The sequence below is a fragment of the Gopherus evgoodei genome, unplaced genomic scaffold (genome assembly GCF_007399415.2).
Source record: "Gopherus evgoodei ecotype Sinaloan lineage unplaced genomic scaffold, rGopEvg1_v1.p scaffold_87_arrow_ctg1, whole genome shotgun sequence".
Taxonomy (NCBI): Eukaryota; Metazoa; Chordata; order Testudines; family Testudinidae; genus Gopherus; species Gopherus evgoodei.
The window spans coordinates 124,974-144,297 of record NW_022060108.1 but is presented as its reverse complement, the minus strand read 5'-3'; the positions used below and the strand labels follow the sequence as shown (position 1 = coordinate 144,297).

The following is a 19,324-nucleotide window of genomic DNA, read 5'->3' as shown; positions in this document are numbered from 1 at the left end:
GTCTATAAGGTGCCCCTGGACTCTCTGCTGCTGCTTCTGGGGGTCAGAGTGAATCACACCAGGCGCCCGTCCCTGTCCCTGGGCTGGCAGGAGTTGTCAGCCCGACAGGCGCTGGCGCCGTGGGTCCCTGCTGGGGCCAGACCCCCCAGCCCCGGGCGGAGGGAAACGCGTGGGTTCAGGCCCAGGGTCTCCCAGCACCTGGGACCCCGCCCCCAAGCTGAGCAGCCCTCAGTCCTCCAGGGCCACAGAGTCTAAGCTGGGGTGGGGTAGAATTGCCCCTTTCCATCGAGTCTGGAGGGGAAGCGTCTCCCTTTGCCATAGAGTCCCCGCAGGGAGCGAGAGCGGCTCTGCCCGAGCCCTGCTGGGGGGTCACAGCCCCGCAACCATAGAGTCTCCAACTGGCTGGCGAGGCTCGGCAAGACCGTCAGTGGGCAGAGCGCCATAGAGTCCCAGCTCCTGTGCCGAGTGACGCCTGGCGGAGGATAGAGCGGCTCCAGTAGCGCCATAGAGTCTCCCTGAGCCCGGGGCTAGAGACGCGCCTCCAGTACAATAGCATCTTCCGCTGGTCGTAGATAGAGCGGCTCCCGGTACACCATAGAGTCCTTACGAGGTGCTAGAGCGGCCGCGACACATTTCCGCTGAGCTCGCGATTAGCTGGCGGAAACGGCTGTTTCCCGCTTCATTCATTGGCTCTTGCACGTCACTTCCGGCCAGGTTGAAAGATGGCGGCGCACGCGATGCTGGTCTGTGGGGGACGGAGCGGAGCTGCTGGTCAGTAACAGGGGACCAGGAAGACCTGGGGGAGGTAACGGGAGGTTGGGGGGTCTCTGGGAGGTGGGGGTTAGGTTGGGGAGCGGGAAGGAGGTGGGGGGGTCTCTGGGAGGTGGGGGTTAGGTTGGGGAGGGGGAAGGAGGTGGGGGGGTCTCGGAGGTGGGGGTTAGGTTGGGGAGCGGGAAGGAGGTGGGGGGTCTCTGGGAGGTGGGGGTTAGGTTGGGGGAGCGGGAAGGAGGTGGGGGGTCTCTGGGAGGTGGGGGTTAGGTTGGGGGAGCGGGAAGGAGGTGGGGGCTCTCTGGGAGGTGGGGGTTAGGTTGGGGGAGCGGGAAGGAGGTGGGGGCTCTCTGGGAGGTGGGGGTTAGGTTGGGGGAGCGGGAAGGAGGTGGGGGCTCTCTGGGAGGTGGGGGTTAGGTTGGGGGAGCGGGAAGGAGGTTGGGGCTCTCTGGGAGGTGGGGGTTAGGTTGGGGAGGGGGAAGGAGGTTGGGGGCTCTCTGGGAGGTGGGGGTTAGGTTGGGGAGGGGGAAGGAGGTTGGGGCTCTCTGGGAGGTGGGGGTTAGGTTGGGGAGGGGGAAGGAGGTTGGGGGCTCTCTGGGAGGTGGGGGTTAGGTTGGGGAGGGGGAAGGAGGTTGGGGGCTCTCTGGGAGGTGGGGGTTAGGTTGGGGAGGGGGAAGGAGGTGGGGGGTCTCTGGGAGGTGGGGGTTAGGTTGGGGAGCGGGAAGGAGGTTGGGGGTCTCTGGGAGGTGGGGGTTAGGTTGGGGAGCGGGAAGGAGGTTGGGGGTCTCTGGGAGGTGGGGGTTAGGTTGGGGAGGGGGTAGGAGGTGGGGGCTCTCTGGGAGGTGGGGGTTAGGTTGGGGAGCGGGAAGGAGGTGGGGGGTCTCTGGGAGGTGGGGGTTAGGTTGGGGAGGGGAAGGAGGTTGGGGGTCTCTGGGAGGTGGGGGTTAGGTTGGGGAGCGGGAAGGAGGTGGGGGGTCTCTGGGAGGTGGGGGTTAGGTTGGGGAGCTGGAAGGAGGTTGGGGGGTCTCTGGGAGGTGGGGGTTAGGTTGGGGAGGGGGAAGGAGGTTGGGGGTCTCTGGGAGGTGGGGGTTAGGTTGGGGAGCTGGAAGGAGGTTGGGGGGTCTCTGGGAGGTGGGGGTTAGGTTGGGGAGGGGGAAGGACGTTGGGGGTCTCTGGGAGGTGGGGGTTAGGTTGGGGAGGGGGAAGGAGGTGGGGGGTCTCTGGGAGGTGGGGGTTAGGTTGGGAGGGGGAAGGAGGTTGGGGGTCTCTGGGAGGTGGGGGTTAGGTTGGGGAGGGGGAAGGAGGTTGGGGGTCTCTGGGAGGTGGGGGTTAGGTTGGGGAGGGGGTAGGAGGTTGGGGGGTCTCTGGGAGGTGGGGGTTAGGTTGGGGGAGGGGGTAGGAGGTTGGGGGGTCTCTGGGAGGTGGGGGTTAGGTTGGGGAGGGGGAAGGAGGTGGGGGGTCTCTGGGAGGTGGGGGTTAGGTTGGGGAGCGGGAAGGAGGTGGGGGGTCTCTGGGAGGTGGGGGTTAGGTTGGGGAGCTGGAAGGAGGTTGGGGGGTCTCTGGGAGGTGGGGGTTAGGTTGGGGGAGCTGGAAGGAGGTTGGGGGTCTCTGGGAGGTGGGGGTTAGGTTGGGGAGGGGGAAGGACGTTGGGGGTCTCTGGGAGGTGGGGGTTAGGTTGGGGAGGGGGAAGGAGGTGGGGGGTCTCTGGGAGGTGGGGGTTAGGTTGGGAGGGGGAAGGAGGTGGGGGGCTCTGGGAGGTGGGGGTTAGGTTGGGGAGGGGGAAGGAGGTTGGGGGGTCTCTGGGAGGTGGGGGTTAGGTTGGGGAGGGGGTAGGAGGTGGGGGGGTCTCTGGGAGGTGGGGGTTAGGTTGGGGAGGGGGGTAGGAGGTGGGGGGGTCTCTGGGAGGTGGGGGTTAGGTTGGGGGAGCGGGAAGGAGGTGGGGGGTCTCTGGGAGGTGGGGGTTAGGTTGGGGAGCTGGAAGGAGGTTGGGGGGTCTCTGGGAGGTGGGGGTTAGGTTGGGGGAGCTGGAAGGAGGTTGGGGGGTCTCTGGGAGGTGGGGGTTAGGTTGGGGAGGGGGAGGACGTTGGGGGTCTCTGGGAGGTGGGGGTTAGGTTGGGGAGGGGGAAGGAGGTGGGGGGTCTCTGGGAGGTGGGGGTTAGGTTGGGAGGGGGAAGGAGGTTGGGGGTCTCTGGGAGGTGGGGGTTAGGTTGGGGAGGGGGAAGGAGGTTGGGGGTCTCTGGGAGGTGGGGGTTAGGTTGGGGAGGGGGTAGGAGGTGGGGGGGTCTCTGGGAGGTGGGGGTTAGGTTGGGGAGGGGGTAGGAGGTGGGGGGGTCTCTGGGAGGTGGGGGTTAGGTTGGGGGAGCGGGAAGGAGGTGGGGGGGTCTCTGGGAGGTGGGGGTTAGGTTGGGGGAGCGGGAAGGAGGTGGGGGGGCTCTGGGAGGTGGGGGTTAGGTTGGGGGAGCGGGAAGGAGGTGGGGGGGTCTCGGAGGTGGGGGTTAGGTTGGGGAGCGGGAAGGAGGTGGGGGGGTCTCTGGGAGGTGGGGGTTAGGTTGGGGGAGCGGGAAGGAGGTGGGGGGGTCTCTGGGAGGTGGGGGTTAGGTTGGGGGAGCGGGAAGGAGGTGGGGGCTCTCTGGGAGGTGGGGGTTAGGTTGGGGGAGGGGGAAGGAGGTGGGGGCTCTCTGGGAGGTGGGGGTTAGGTTGGGGAGCGGGAAGGAGGTGGGGGCTCTCTGGGAGGTGGGGGTTAGGTTGGGGAGGGGGAAGGAGGTTGGGGCTCTCTGGGAGGTGGGGGTTAGGTTGGGGAGGGGGAAGGAGGTTGGGGGCTCTCTGGGAGGTGGGGGTTAGGTTGGGGAGGGGGAAGGAGGTTGGGGGCTCTCTGGGAGGTGGGGGTTAGGTTGGGGAGGGGGAAGGAGGTTGGGGGTCTCTGGGAGGTGGGGGTTAGGTTGGGGAGGGGGAAGGAGGTTGGGGGTCTCTGGGAGGTGGGGGTTAGGTTGGGGAGGGGGAAGGAGGTTGGGGGTCTCTGGGAGGTGGGGGTTAGGTTGGGGAGCGGGAAGGAGGTTGGGGGTCTCTGGGAGGTGGGGGTTAGGTTGGGAGGGGGAAGGAGGTTGGGGGTCTCTGGGAGGTGGGGGTTAGGTTGGGGAGGGGGTAGGAGGTTGGGGGCTCTCTGGGAGGTGGGGGTTAGGTTGGGGAGCGGGAAGGAGGTGGGGGGTCTCTGGGAGGTGGGGGTTAGGTTGGGGAGCGGGAAGGAGGTTGGGGGTCTCTGGGAGGTGGGGGTTAGGTTGGGGAGCGGGAAGGAGGTGGGGGGGTCTCTGGGAGGTGGGGGTTAGGTTGGGGAGCTGGAAGGAGGTTGGGGGTCTCTGGGAGGTGGGGGTTAGGTTGGGGAGGGGGAAGGAGGTTGGGGGTCTCTGGGAGGTGGGGGTTAGGTTGGGGAGGGGGAAGGAGGTTGGGGGTCTCTGGGAGGTGGGGGTTAGGTTGGGGGAGCGGGAAGGAGGTGGGGGGTCTCTGGGAGGTGGGGGTTAGGTTGGGGGAGCGGGAAGGAGGTTGGGGGTCTCTGGGAGGTGGGGGTTAGGTTGGGGAGCGGGAAGGAGGTGGGGGGGTCTCTGGGAGGTGGGGGTTAGGTTGGGGAGCGGGAAGGAGGTGGGGGGCTCTCTGGGAGGTGGGGGTTAGGTTGGGGAGCGGGAAGGAGGTGGGGGGCTCTCTGGGAGGTGGGGGAAGGTCTGGCTTTCACAATGTTTAGGGCTGGAAAGGCCATGTGATATTTTCGTCTGACCCCGTGGCACAGGCCAGGGGCCTGCCCCACAATAATCTTAAAGCTGATCTGTTTTGATGAACCCTTGATGAATTGTCCCAGTCGTTAATTACCATTGGGTAATTGGATGTTCTGGGAGTGAGGGAGAAGGGATCCTGGGAGGGGAGAGAAGGCTTGGCGGGGGAGAATATAGCGGCAGGTTATGTGATGGATGGAGATTTTGGGGAGGAGCAGGGGTCGAGGGAGAGGTTGTGGGGGACAGGGAGGATCTGGAGGTAGGAGGTGAGCAGTGGAGAGCAGGTGGCTGTGGAGGGGGTGGTGTGGTGGTGGGGCGTTTGAGGACTCAATGATGGTGGAAGGGGGGCTAAGTAGAGAGCTGGGATCCTGAGAGAGAAGGGATGACTCTGGATCAGGCCAGGAGGGATTGTATGGTGAGCAGGGAGTGCAGCATGCAGCCATTTAAGGTGTCAAGAAACTTCATCTCTGCATCTCTTTGTGAGGTGATATGTACCCAGTCAATATGGCGATAGCTGAAATCCCCTGTTATTATTGAGGATTTTTATTTTAATAGCCTCTCTGATCTCCCTGAGCATTTCACAGTCACTATGACCATCCTGGTCAGGTGGTCGGTGATATATCCCTACTGCTATATTTTTATTATTAGAGCATGGAATTTCTATCCATAGAGATTCCATGGTACAGTTTGGTTCACCTGGTAATAGTGACTATAATATAATTAAATTTAATGTCCCTGTGGCGGGGAAAACACCACAGCAGCCCAACACTGTAGCATTTAATTTAAAAAAGGGAGACAACACAAAAGTGAGGATTTAGTTAAACAGAAATTAAAAGGTACAGTGCCAAAAGTGAAATCCCTGCAAACTGCATGGGAACTTTTTAAAGACACCATAATAGAGGCTCAACTTAAATGTATACTGTCATGGAGTCCCCGGGTGATGCTCTGGAACTGCTCCCCACCAAGCCAGTCAGGACTTTGGGGAGCCTCCTTTCCCTCGGAGCAGACTGTCTTTAGGGCAAGAAGCTCATACGGTTTCACCTCCTGGATCTCTCCTTGGAGCATTCAGCATTCTCTGCCCCTCCATGCGCTTCCCCCAGCGAGTCCACCCAGGTGGGGTTCTGGGGAAGCCACAGGGTCCTGCACCCCCACTTCGCAGTCAGATGTGACTCTTAGCCAGCCAGTAAAACAGAGTTTTATTCGATGACAGGATCACGGTCTGAAACAGAGCTTGTAGGTACAGAGACCCGGACCCCTCAGCCGTTCCATTCTGGGGCCCAGCGAGGCAGACCCCCATGTCTGCCCTCACTTCCCATCCTCAGCCAGCTCCAGACTGAAACCCCCTCTAGCCCCTCCTCCTTCTCTGCTGAGTTCCTTTCCTGGGCCAGGAGGTCACCTGACCTCTCTGTCTCCCACACCTTTAGCTATCACCTTGCAGGGGGGAAGGGCCTGGCCATTAGTTGCCAGGGGACAGAGGGTCGGCCAGGAACTGAGACCCCCCCCCCCACAGTATTCAGAGAAAACATTAAGAACATTCCCAGTTCATCACATATACCCCAAATTGAAAAACATAGTAAGAGAACCAAAAAAGTGCCACCATGTCTAAATAAGGAAGTAAAAAGAAGCAGTGAGAGACAAAAAGGCACCTTTAAAAAGTGGAAGTTAAATCCTAGTGAGGAAAATAGAAAGGAGCATGAACTCTGGCAAAGTAAGTGTTAAACTTATCATTAGGAAGGGCAAAAAACAATCTGAAGAACAGTTAGCCAAAGATTCAAAAAGTTATAGCAAAATTTTCTTTTAATTACATCAGAAGCAGGAAGCCTGCTAAACAACCAGTGAGTGTGGACACTGGATGATGGAGGTGCTAAAGGAGCACTCGAGAATGATAAGGCCGTTACGGAGAAACTAAATGAATTCTTTGTGTTGGTCTTCACAGTTAAGGATGTGAGGGAGATTCCCAAACCTGAGCCATTCTTTTTAGGTGACAAATCTGAGAAACTGTCACAGATTGAGGTGCCTTTAGAGGAGGTTTTTGGAACAAACTGATAAACTAAACAGTAATAAGTCACCAGGACCAGACGGCATTCACCCAAGAGTTCTGAAGAAACTCAAATATGAAATTGCAGAACTACTAACTGTAGTTTGTAACCTATCATTTAAATCAGCTTCTGTACCAAATGACTGGAGGATAGCTAAGGTGACACCAATTTTTTAAAAGGGTTCCAGAGATGATCCCAGCAATCACTGGCCGGTAAGCCGGGCTTCAGTACTGGACAAACTGGTTGAAACTATAGTAAAGAACAAAATTGTCAGACACATAGATGAACGTAATTTGTTAGGGAAGAGTCAATGTGGTTTTTGTAAGGGGAAATCATGCCTCACCAATCTACTAGAATTCTTTGAGGGTGTCAACAAGCACGTGGACAAGGGGGATCCAGTGGATATAGTGTATTTTAGATTTTCAGAAAGCCATTGACAAGGCCCCTCACCAAAGGCGCTTAAGCAAAGTAAGCTGTCATGGGGTACGAGAGAAGGTTCTCTCATGGATCAGTAACTGGTTAAAAGATAGGAAACAAAGGGTAGGAATAAATGGTGTGCCCCAGGGGTCTGTACTGGGCCCAGTCCTATACAACATATTCATAAATGATCTGGAAAAAGGGGTAAACACAGAAGTCGCAACATTTGCAGATGATACAAAACTACTCAAGATAGTTAAGTCTCAGGCAGACTATGAAGAGCTACAAAAGGATCCCTCAAAACTGGATGACTGGGCAACAAAATAGCAGATAAAATTTAATGTTGATAAATGCAAAATAATGCACATTGGAAAATGTAATCCCAATTATACATATAAAACGATGTGGTCTAAATTAGCTGTTTTCACTTGTGAGAGAGATCTTGGAATCATAGTGGATAGTTCTCTGAAAACATCCACTCTATGTGAAACCGCACTCAAAAAAGCAAACAGAAAACATTAAGAAAGGGATAGATAATAGGACAGAAAATATTATATTGCCTCTGATCCATGGTACACGCATATCTTGAATACTGCGCGCAGATGTGGTCACCCCATCTCAAAAAAGATATATTAGAATTGGAGAAGGTACAGAAATGGTCAACAAAAATTATTAGGGCTATGGAACGGCTGCCGTATGAGGAGAGATTAATAAGACTGACTTTAGCTTGGAAAAGAGACGTCTAAGGTGGGATTAGGATAGAGGTCTATAAAATCATGACTGGTTTGGAGAAAGTAGACAAGGAAGTGTTATTTACCCCTTCTCAAAACACAAGAACTAGGGGTCACCAAATGAAATTAATAGGCAGCAGGTTTAAACCAAACAAAAGGAAGTATTTTTTTCATACATCACACAGTCAACCTGTGGAACTCTTCACCAGAGGATGTTGTGAAGTCCAAGGCTGTAACATGATTCATAAAAGAACTAGATAAGTTCATGGAGGATAGGTCCATTAGTGGCATCCCTAGCCTCTCTTTGCCAGAAGCTGGGAATAGGTGACAAAGGATGGGTCACTTGATGATTACCTGTTCTGTTCACTCCCTCTGGGGCACCTGGCATTGGCCACTGTCGGAAGACAGGCCACTGGTGTAGATGGAACTCTGGTCTGACCCATTCTGGCCACTCTTATGTTCTTATCCTCTATAACAGCCCATAATCAAGCTGAAGAGTCCCCCCTCCGTCTTCTCTTCTCTACACTAAACAGGCCCAGGTTTTTAACCTTTTTTCACAGGTCAGATTTTCTAAACCTTTGATCAGTTTTGTTGCTCTTCCGTGGACTCTCCAGTTTGTCCCATCTCTTCTAAACTCTGGCACCTTGAATTGCACCCAGTACTCCAGCTGAGGTCTCACCATTGCTGAGGGCGACAACTACCTCCTGTGTCTTACATGCAACACACCTGTTAATACGCCCCAGACTGAGATCTGCCTTTTCACACCTGGGCACATCACTGACTCATTCAGTGTCTAACCACAGACCCTGACCAGCAGTGCCACTGCCAGCCAGCAAGTCTCTGGTTTGTAGCTGCGCACTGGCTTGTCTTTCCTGAATTTCATCTTGTTCATTTCAGTCCAACTCTCCACTTTCTCCAGGTGGTTTTGTACTGTGAGGATAATGACTAGCTGTCTGTGCTGGTGCTGCTAGATCTCAGCGGAGAGCGGGCCCCTGGTGTGCTGAGGACTGCCTATCCCAAAGAATGTGTAGGCTAGGTAGAGGGAAAGTGAAGTATAGAAAGGAGATGGGGCTTGTTCAACGCCAGAGCTGGGGAGTGAACCCAGGAGTCCAGCCCAGGGCCACTCGGCTTCGTGAGCAGGGTGCTGCGCAAACACAATAGAGACGTCCCTGCCCCAAAGAGCTTCCGATCCAGGTTCAAGTCAAAAAGCACCAGGGACTCCTGATGACCAGACAGGTTGTGGGGGAGCCTCCAAGCTGAAGGGAGATGGGTGCGGGGATGGTGACTGAACAGCGCGACAGGGTGATCACAGCTTTTCCCTGTACCTCTTACAGGCCTCCGGGGCTGCCTCTCCAGCTACCTGCTGGGCGTCTTGGGGACGGTAAGGAGCCACTTGGCTGGGATGGGCTGTGGGGGTGACTGCCGTGACCATGCACACACACACTCCCCCAGTGCACTGGGGTGTTTGGGGCCTTGGCCACAGAAGGGGGGAACTGGGGGTGAGGAGGGGTGTTAGGGGCAGTGGGGGAGCTATGTTGGGTGGGTTGGAGTTGTTAGGGAGTTGGGGGGGATGTGGGTAGGGGGCCATAGGATGGGCTGTGGGGGCTGTGATGGGGAGTCGTAAATGAGGTGGAGGTTGGGAAAGTGGACTGTGGGGAACCCACCTCTGTGTGTGTGGAGGGGGCTTGGAGAACCCTGGTGGGTTGGGGGTGGCTATGGGAGCTGTGGTGCATGTCGTGGATGGACAGGGGGGAAGGGGGTGGAGTCCAGGTGAGGTCCGTGGGTATGTGGGGGGTGGAGCCCTGTGGGGAGGGGTAGGGGGGATGGAGCTGGCAGGGGGAATGGGGATGTGGGGAACAAGGTTGGGGGGTGGCACCTGGGTTGGGGGGCAAGTGGGGATGCGTTGGGTTGGGAGATGGAGCCCAGGTAGGGTCGGTGGAGGGATGGGGATGTGGGGAGTTGTCATGGGTGGGGTTGATGGGGGAGCTGTGGGGGGAGGTCGTGGGGGATATACTCATGCCAAGGCTCCCTATGCCCCTAGTTATCCCCGCCCAGCCCAGCCTCCCGCCTCTGCCCCCTCCTGCTGCGCAGCTTTGCTGTCGAGGCCAAGAAAACCTACGTGCGGGACAAGCCCCATGTCAACGTGGGCACCATCGGGCACGTGGACCACGGCAAGACCACGCTGACAGCTGCCATCACCAAAAGTGAGTGGGGGGGCCTGGAGCAGAGGGTTGCGTGTCCTGGGGTTCCCTGGGCCCCGGCCCCATTGATTGATTCATGGTTGCCGCCAGAGGCCCCTGCTGAGCCCAGGTGCTGCCCACAACCCCTGACCAGGAGTCCTGGTGCCGGGTGCTGCACATTCCCAATGGGAACAACCCCTGCCCCCAAGAGCTCCTCGGCTAAAGGGGTGAGAGTGGAAACAGGAGCCACATGGAGAAAGGTCTGGTCCAGTGTCATAGAGAAGGTCACTGGCAGAGCTGGGAATTGAACCCAGGAGTCCTGGCTCCCAGCCTGCCTCTCCTCCTCAGCTGGTTACTCACCCCCTTTTTCTGCCCCTGTTTTCCCCCCTCCCCCAAGTCCTAGCTGAGGCTGGAGGTGCCAAGTTCAAGAAGTACGAGGAGATTGACAACGCGCCAGAGGAGAAGGCTCGTGGCATCACCATCAACGCCTCCCATGTGGAGTATGCCACCGCCAACCGGCACTACGCCCACACCGACTGCCCCGGCCACGCCGACTACGTCAAGGTGAGGGCAGGCGGGAGGAGGGGCTTGCCCCTTTCAGCCTGTGGGTGAGTTGTCATGGTACCCACATTTCCCAGAATTCTGCTGTCTGAAAGGGCCAAGCCCCCCTTGCCTTCCAGTCCCCGAATGGGCCCCCTCAATCTCTTCCTCCATTCTCACATGTGCACCTCCAAGTGCCCCGCTGTCCTTGCCCACACCCTCCGGTTCCTGCTTCTATCCCTAACACCACAGCCCTCTGCCTGCCTCTCTGTACCCCAAAACTCACCGCCTCTAACCTGCCCCTCCGTGTGTCCCCCCACACACAGCCCTCTGCCTGCCTTGCTGCTCCTCCGTACCCCCAGACCTGCTCCCTTTATCCCCAAACTCACCCCCTCTAGCCTGTCCCTTCTTCTGTCCTCACACACAGCATCTGCCTGCCTCTCTGCACCTCTGTACCCCCAGACTCACCCCTGCTAGCCTGCTCCTCCTTCTGTTCCCAAATGTACTCTTTTGTCCCCTCTGTGCCCCTCCCTTTGTCCATCCCTCTGTCCCCACACTCACCACCCTCCATCCTTCTATTCCCAAAGATAGACCCCCCCCCAATCCCTTCCTTTGTCCCCACACACACCCTCAGTTCCTGCACCCAGCCCCTGAGACACCGCCACCCCCACCACCGTTCCTTCTCCCAGCCCCGAGACCCCTCCCTTCCCCTCCTCCCGGCCCTGGAGGATCAGTGGGTGGGGAGCAGCGAAGGGCAGCGGAGGAGCAGGGCGTGGGCGGGGATCGGCTGTTCTGTGGGTGGTTTCACTCTTCCTCCCCTAGGGTCTGTGTGTGTCACCCCAACAAGTTCACCGCCAAGCTCGGTGCAACAATAACACATTCCCGCTCCCTAGTTCTGTTCCCGCCCCAGGCTGTGCTGGCCTTGGCATCTGAGCACCGCCATCTCTCTCTTCCAGAACATGATCACTGGCACCGCTCCCTTAGACGGCTGCATCCTCGTGGTGGCAGCAACAGATGGGCAGATGCCACAGACCCGAGAGCACTTGCTGCTGGCCAAACAGGTAAGGGGAGGTGATGGGTTCCCCAGGGTGCAACCTGGAATTGGGGTACCACTGAGCTTACCAGCCTAGGCTCTCTCCCTCACTGTGATGCTGGGACGAGCTGCAAACCCCTCCAGGTCCTGCACACACACAGCCATCCACAGGCAGGGACGTACCCAGCTGCAGTTACATGAAGGCTTCTCCTAGCCACTCATGAATCAATGTTAGAGAGGTTCCAGCCAGTCCCCCCCAGCTCCATAACCTGGGACCCCAGACCTGGACTGTCCTGCCCTGGTGAGAAGCCTGACTGGTGTAAGTTTATTACCCAGTCTTCCACTTCTACAAAGGAAAGTGGGTGTGCACCAAGCCTTGCCCCTTGAGCAGATTGCCCGAGCACTTCAGCCAAAAGGCGCTGTTGTAGGTAAAATACCAAACAGATGTAGTAGCAACAGACAGATGGATTGTAAGTGATTATAAGTAATAGGTGTTCAGCTCAAAGTTGGTTACCTAAGATATAAAACACATTTGCAGTCTGAGTTCTCTTAGGGTTAGCTCAGTGGTTTGAGCATTGGCCTGCTGAACCCAGGGTTGTAAGTTCAATCCTTGAGGGGGTCACTTAGGGATCTGGGGCAAAATCAGTACTTGGTCCTAGTGAAGGCAGGGGGCTGGACTCAATGACCTTTCAAGGTCCCTTCCAGTTCTGTGAGATGGGTATATCTCCAGGTATTTATTTAACTAGATAGGATTTGAATCAGGCCATCTCTCACCCTGGGAAATGGTAGAGTTTCTTAATACACAGGCTGGGATTCTCCTTTCCAGCCTGAGACCCCCTTCCCAGTTCAGTGTCCCCCAGCCGGGTTTCCAGGTGTTGAGTTGTGGGGGGTGAGGATGTCACTTCCCCCTTTTATAGCTTCTTCCAGTTGGCTGGAAAGAGCCTTTGCTCTGATTGAGCCAAGCAGCCTCCATTGTGTACCTGCTCTCTCTGAGAGGTCTCCATTGTACACAGTCCCTAGGAGTGTGGATTCCTTTTAATGGGCCGTCAGCACTGTCTGGCCCTTCCACTGTTGTACCTAAAAGGCTGGTTGTGGGTGTCTCCCAACCTCACAACATATTTCACTAACACACACACAGCAAAACTTCATAACTTCCCATCCAATGACGGCACCTACAATCCAACAGGATATTAATGTTCAACAGCTCAAGACTTTTAACATGATACCTCCCGGTTCCACGCGCAGGGCCAGGTAGGCAGGCAGAACTGCAGAGTCTCAGTGCATGGATGAGACGATGGTGTAAAGAGGAGTGGTTTAGATTTATTAGGAACTGGGGAAATTTTTGGGAAAGGGGGAGCCTATACAGGAAGGATGGGCTCCATCTAAAGTTCTAAACCAAAATGGAACCAGATTGCTGGAACTTAACTGCTCTACGACCTTTTAAATGTTTTTAAACTAAGGGCTGGGGGAAAGCCGACAGGTGCAGAGGAGAACATGGTTCAGACATCCCTTAGGGGAGGATCTATTAATAGAGAATCTCTATGTCCTAGTGAGGACAAGAGGATGGAAAATGATAAAATACAAGCAGGGTCTGATCAGAAACAGTCAAATAAAAAAGAGTCCCATTCAGTTACATTGTGTAACGGCAGACAGCTAAAAGGAGACAAGTTTTTAAAGTGCTTATATAGCAATGCTAGGAGTCTAAATAATAAGCTGGGTGAACTAGAGTGCCTTGTATTAAATGAGGATATTGATATCACAGGCATCACAGAAACCTGGTGGAATGAGGATAATCAATGGGAGACAGTAATACCAGGGTACAAAATGTATTGGAAGGACAGAACAGGTCGTGCTGGTGGGGGAGTGGCACTATATGTGAAAGAAAGCGTAGAATCAAATGAGGTAAAAATCTAAATGAATCAAACTGTATCATAGAATCTCTATGGATAGAAATTCCGTGCTCTAATAATAAGAATATATCATGACCACCTGCCCAGGATGATGATAGTGACTGTGAAATGCTCAGGGACATTACAGGGGCTATTAAAATAAAAAAACTCAATACTAATAATGGGGTATTTCAGTTATCCCCATATTGACTGGGTACATGTCACCTCAGGACGGGATGCAGAGATAAAGTTTCTTGATATCTTAAATGACTGCTTCTTGGAGCAGCTGGTCCTGGAACCCACCAGAGGAGAAGCAATTCTTGATTTAGTCTTAAGTGAAGCACAGGATCAGGTCCAAGAGGTGAATGTAGCTGGACCGCTCGGTAATAGTGACCATAATATAATTAAATTTAACATCCCTGTAGCAGAGAAAACACTACAGCAGCCCAACACTAGCATTTAATTTCAGAAAGGGGAACTGCACAAAAATGTGGATTTAGTTAAACAGAAATTAAAGGGTACAATGCCAAAAGTAAGATCTCTGCAAGCTGCATGGAAACTTTTTAAAGACACCATAATAGAGGCTCAACTTAAATGTATATCCCAAATTAAAAAACATAGTAAGAGAACCTAAAAAATGGAAGCTAAATCCTAGTGAGGAAACTAGAAAGGAGCACTGGCAAAGGAAGTGTAAAAATACAGTTAGGAAGGCCAAAAAAGAATATGAGGAATAGTTAGCCAAAGATGCAAAAAGTAATAGCTTTTTTTTTTTAATGTACATCAGAAGCAGGAAGCCTGCCAAACAATCAGTGGGGCCACTGGACGATCGAGATGCTAAAGGAGCACTCTAGGATGATAAGGCCATTGTGGAAAAACTAAATGAATTCTTTGCATCGCTCTTCACGGCTGAGGCTGTGAGGGGGATTCCCACACCTGAGCCATTCTTTTTAGGTGACCGATCTGAGGAACTGTCTATAATTGAGGTGTCATTAGAGGAGCTTTTGGAACAAATTGATCAATTAAACAGCAATAAGTCACCAGGACCAGATGGGATTCACCCTGGAGTTCTGAAGGAACTCAAATGTGAAATTTGCAGAACTACTCACTGTGGTCTGTAACCTCTCATTTAAATCAGATTTTGTACCAGATAGGGTGACCAGACAGCACGTGTGAAAAATCGGGACGGGGTGGGGGGTAATAGGAGACCATATAAAAAAAGCTCCAAATATCAGGACTGTCCTTATAAAATCGGGACATCTGGTCACCCTAGTACCAGACGACTGGAGGAGAGCGAATGTGACGCCAAGTTTTAAAAAGGGTCCAGAGGTGATCCCGGCAATTACAGGCCGATAAGCCTGACTTCAGTACCGGGCAAACTGGTTGAAACTATAATAAAGAATAATATTGTCAGACATATAAACGAACATAATTTGTTGAGAAAAGAGTCAACATGGTTTTAGTAAAGGGAAATCATGCCTCACCAATCTACTAGAATTCTTTGAGGGGGTCAACAAGCATGTGGACTAAGGGGATCCAGTGGATATAGCAGGGGTAGGCAACCTATGGCACGCATGCCGAAGGCGGCATGCGAGCTGATTTTCAGTGGCACTCACATGGCCCCGGTACTGGCCACCAGTCCAAGGGGGCTCTGCATTTTAGTTTAATTTTAAATGAAGCTTCTTAAACATTTTAAAACCTTTATTTACTTTACATACGATAGTTTAGTTCTATATTACAGACGTATAGAAACAGACCTTCTAAAAACGTTAAAATGTATTACTGGGATGCGAAACCTTAAATCAGAGTGAAGATTCGGCACAGCACTTCTGAAAGGTTGCCGACCCCTGGGATATAATGTACTTAGATTTTCAAAAATTCTTTGACAAGGTCCCTCACCAAAGGCTCTTACACAGAGTAAGCTGCCACAGGATAGGAGGGAAAGTTCTCTCATGGATCGGTAACTGGTTAAAAGACAAGAAACAAAGGGTAGGAATAAAGGGTCAGTTTTCAGACTGGAGCGAGGTAAATGGTGGTGTCCCCCAGAGGTCTGTACTGGGATCAGTCCTATTCAGCATATTCATAAATGATCTGGAAAAAGGGGTAAACAGTGAGGTGGCAACATTTGCAGATGATACAAATTACTAAAGATAGTTAAGTCCCATGCAGACTGTGAAGAGCTACAAAAGGATCTCACAAAACTGGGTGACTGGGCAACAAAATGGCAGATGAAATTCCATGTTGATAAATGCAAAGTAATGCACATTGGAAAATGTAATCCCAATTATACATATAAAATGATGGGGTCTAAATTAGCTGTTATCACGCAAGGAGATCTCGGAGTCACTGTGGATAGTTCTCTGAAAACATCCACTCAATGTGCAGTGGCAGCCAAAAAAGCAAACAGAATGCTGGGAATAATTAAGAAAGGGAGAGATAATAGGACAGAAAATATCATGTTGCCTCTATATAAATCCACAGTACACCCACATCTTGAATACTGCGTGCAGATGTGGTTGCCCCATCTCAAAAAAGATCTATTGGAATTGGAAAAGGTTAGAAAAGGGCAACAAAAATGATTAGGGGTATGGAACAGCTTCTGTATGACAAGAGATTAATAAGACTGGGACTTTTCAGCTTGGAAAAGAGATGGCTAAGGGGAGATATGATTGAGGTCTATAAAATCATAACTGGTGTTGAGAAAGTAGATGAGGAAGTGTTGTTTACTGCTTCTTATAACACAAGAACTAGGGGTCACCCAATGACATTAATAGGCAGCAGGCTTAAAACAAATAAAAAGAAGTATTTCTTCACACACAACTCCTTGCCAGAGGATGTTATGAAGGCCAAGTCCATAACAGGGTTCAAAAAAGAACTAGATACATTCATGGAGGATAGGTCCATCAATGGCTATTAGCCAGGATGGGCAGGGATGGTGGCCATAGATTGTTTGCTAGAAGCTGGGAATGGGCGACGGGGTGGATCACTTGGTGAGTCCCTGTTCTGTTCATTCCCTCTGGGGCACCTGGTATAGGCCACTGTTGGTAGACTGGATACTGGGCTAAATGGACCTTTGGTATGACCCAGTAGGGCCGTTCTTATGTACCTCACAAGGCAGACCTTGCACCGAACAAGTCATAATCCTATCCCAGTGGTGAATATGCGGGTGTCAGGGTGCTGTTGTGGGGGTACAGTGTGTCATGGGGCATCTTTGCCAGAAGCCTTGAGCCTGGGCTGTGAGCCAGGGGATCCCCTCCCCAAGGACTGGGCTGGGGCTGGTTGGGCTGCCCCTCACCCTGTGGCCCCCTCAGATCGGGGTGCGGCACATCGTGGTGTACATCAACAAGGCGGACGCAGTAGAAGACCAGGAGATGCTGGAGCTGGTGGAGCTGGAGATCCGGGAGCTGCTCTCTGAGTTTGGCTACGATGGGGAGAAGACGCCTGTCATTGTGGGTTCTGCCCTCTGCGCCCTGGAAGTGAGTGCCCCCTTCTCCTCCACACCCTCCCGGCAGCGCCTCACCCGGCCACTGCCCATGCTAATACCCTCCCTTCCCCCAGCACCGCAGCCCCGAACTGGGACTGAACTCCATCCTGAAGCTGCTGGACGCGGTCGATACACACATCCCACTGCCCGTGCGGGAGCTAGACAAGCCATTCCTGCTGCCCATCGAGTCAATCTACTCCATCCCAGGTAATGCCTGCTGCCCCCCCCCCCCGGCCCAGTCCCTATGCTGAGCCCTGTGCCTTTTCAGGGACTCATCCCCTCCCAGGTCCCATGGCACTGACTCCTCTGCCCTTGCAGGGCGTGGGACAGTGGTGACAGGGACACTGGAGCGTGGCATCGTCAGGAAGGGGGAGGAGTGCGAGTTTGTGGGGCACAACCGCAACCTGCGCTCCGTGGTGACAGGTAGGGGGCACAGCTAACAACCCCTCACCTGCTCTCCCCTCCCAGAGGTGGGGGAAATGGCCCCTGCCAAGGCTGGGGAACCCAGGCTTACCCCATCCCTCCCCTGCAGGCATCGAGATGTTTCACCAGAACCTGGAGCGGGCTGAGGCCGGAGACAACCTTGGGGCGCTGGTGCGGGGGCTGAAGCGGGAGGACGTGCGGCGTGGCATGGTGATGTGCAAGCCCGGCTCCATCAAGCCCCATCAGAAGATCGAGGCCCAGGTGGGGCCTGTGCTGGGGTGGCAGAGCGGGGGGGAAGGTGGGCTGCTGGGCTGTAACAGTCTCTCCTCTGCCCCCCCAGGTGTACATCCTCAGCAAGGAGGAGGGCGGGCGGCACAAGCCTTTCGTCTCTAACTACATGCCTGTAATGTTCTCCCTTACCTGGGACATGGCCTGTCGGACCATCCTGCCCCCTGGAAAGGTACAGAGCCCCCCTGCCTTGCCCCCAGCACTGGCTGTGGGCTCACCACGGGGACAGGAACCAGCTTACCCAAACTTCCCCAGCCCAGTCAGTGGTGGCTGGCGGCCAGCCTGTGCCCCCCGCTCTGACCTGCTCCCACTCTTCCCCCCTGCAGGAGATGGTGATGCCCGGCGAGGACACAGCCCTGACCCTCACCCTGCGGCAGCCCATGGTGCTGGAAGAAGGTCAGCGCTTCACCCTGCGCGATGGCAACCGCACCATTGGCACCGGTGTGGTCACCAAAACGTTGGAGATGGGGCCAGACAATGACAAGTGGGGGGCTTAAAGGCTGGGCCGGCTCTGCCCCCAGGCCTGTGTCCGCAAACTGGGGGCAGTGCTAGTTCTGTCTGGTGTCCCCCTCTGTGGTGCTGGGGGGGTGCCCTAAGAACTTGTTTATCGCTGCTGCCCCCGGCGGCATCATGGTCAGCCAGAGCGGGGTGCAAACTGCCTGTTGTATGAACTGCTCGGCCATGGGGCATCAGAAATTGAACTGCCCTTCTGTGGTGGCTCTCCTGCCCAGAGCCCCTCCAGTAGGGGGCTAGAAGGGGCTTATACAGCTTCCTGCTGTTTGGTTTCTTTTGTTAATAAAGGTGCGAATCATGGCTGGGTCCTTCCTGCTTCTTGGGGGGTGCTGGAGGTGACTGTTGGATGAAGGGGGTTCCTCGCATGGGAGCAGCTGGTGCCAGGGGCTCACGTCCCCACAATGAGTTGAGCTGTGACAGTGATAGTAGCCCTGTAGGGACCAGGCAGCATTCCTTACAGAGGGCTGCTCTCAGGCAGGTCCCAGCTCTTGTCCAGGGCACTGGGTCAGCACCCAGCTTTGGGGGCTTGCCTAGCAAAGCAGGGGGAGAAGGGGGTGGATTAGCTCCCAGGGAGCACCGCTGGGGGCTGATGAAGCTGAAGGAGAATGTTGGCAGAAGGGGAAATAGAGACATTACCCTGCCTGAAGTCAGGGTAGCGAGGGGAAGGGGTGGAACCGCCTCCCCCCAGAGTAAAGAGCAGGGCCCTATTTGGTGCAGAGCAGCAGGCTCCTTCACCCCTTCCAGTAGCAGCAGGGGCCTAGCCCCTAAGTGACACCTCCTTGCCCCCTGAGGGGTAGGAACACAGGGCAGCAGCTGCAGATCTCACTCCCCCTTAACAGGCTTCTTTCTGGTTTCCCTACACTAGTTTTAGTCACTCCATTACAGGCAGGGATCTTTAGCAGCAAGTGCCAGGCTCTGCCTAGTGTACAGCCCCCACTGGGGAAGCCCCTTCCTCTCACCCGGGCCCACCCCCAGCAGAAAAGAAGGGGCAGATAGACAGGAACAGAAGCCAGGACTCCAACCCTCCCTTACACTATTCTCCTCCCTCACAAGCCCCCAGAGACTCACCCCAACACCCACCATGGAGTTAGTTTAAAATTTTATTTTATTTTTTTTCCACTTTTTAAATATTTTTATGTAATAAAAAGTCGGTGTTCATCAGTCTGGTCTGCTCCTGTGTTCGTGTTACTAGGGGAGGGGAGCCCAACACTCTATTTAACAGCCCGATTGGAGTTATAAATAATAGAAAATAAAACCTTGG

The 19,324-nt window shown here is 54.4% G+C and overlaps 1 protein-coding gene across 1 annotated transcript; it reads left to right on the top strand.

The window, feature by feature from the left end:
* Positions 1-722: 722 nt before the first annotated feature.
* TUFM (Tu translation elongation factor, mitochondrial) lies at positions 723-19,224 on the top strand. The gene is made up of 11 exons (XM_030548151.1): positions 723-771; positions 9,051-9,097; positions 9,758-9,920; positions 10,294-10,460; positions 11,393-11,497; positions 16,667-16,831; positions 16,914-17,046; positions 17,158-17,262; positions 17,372-17,523; positions 17,603-17,722; positions 17,877-19,224. Exons 1-11 carry the CDS (start codon positions 723-725, stop codon positions 18,045-18,047), a joined length of 1,377 nt encoding a protein of 458 aa, XP_030404011.1. The 3' UTR covers positions 18,048-19,224.
* The last annotated feature ends 100 nt before the right edge of the window (positions 19,225-19,324 follow it).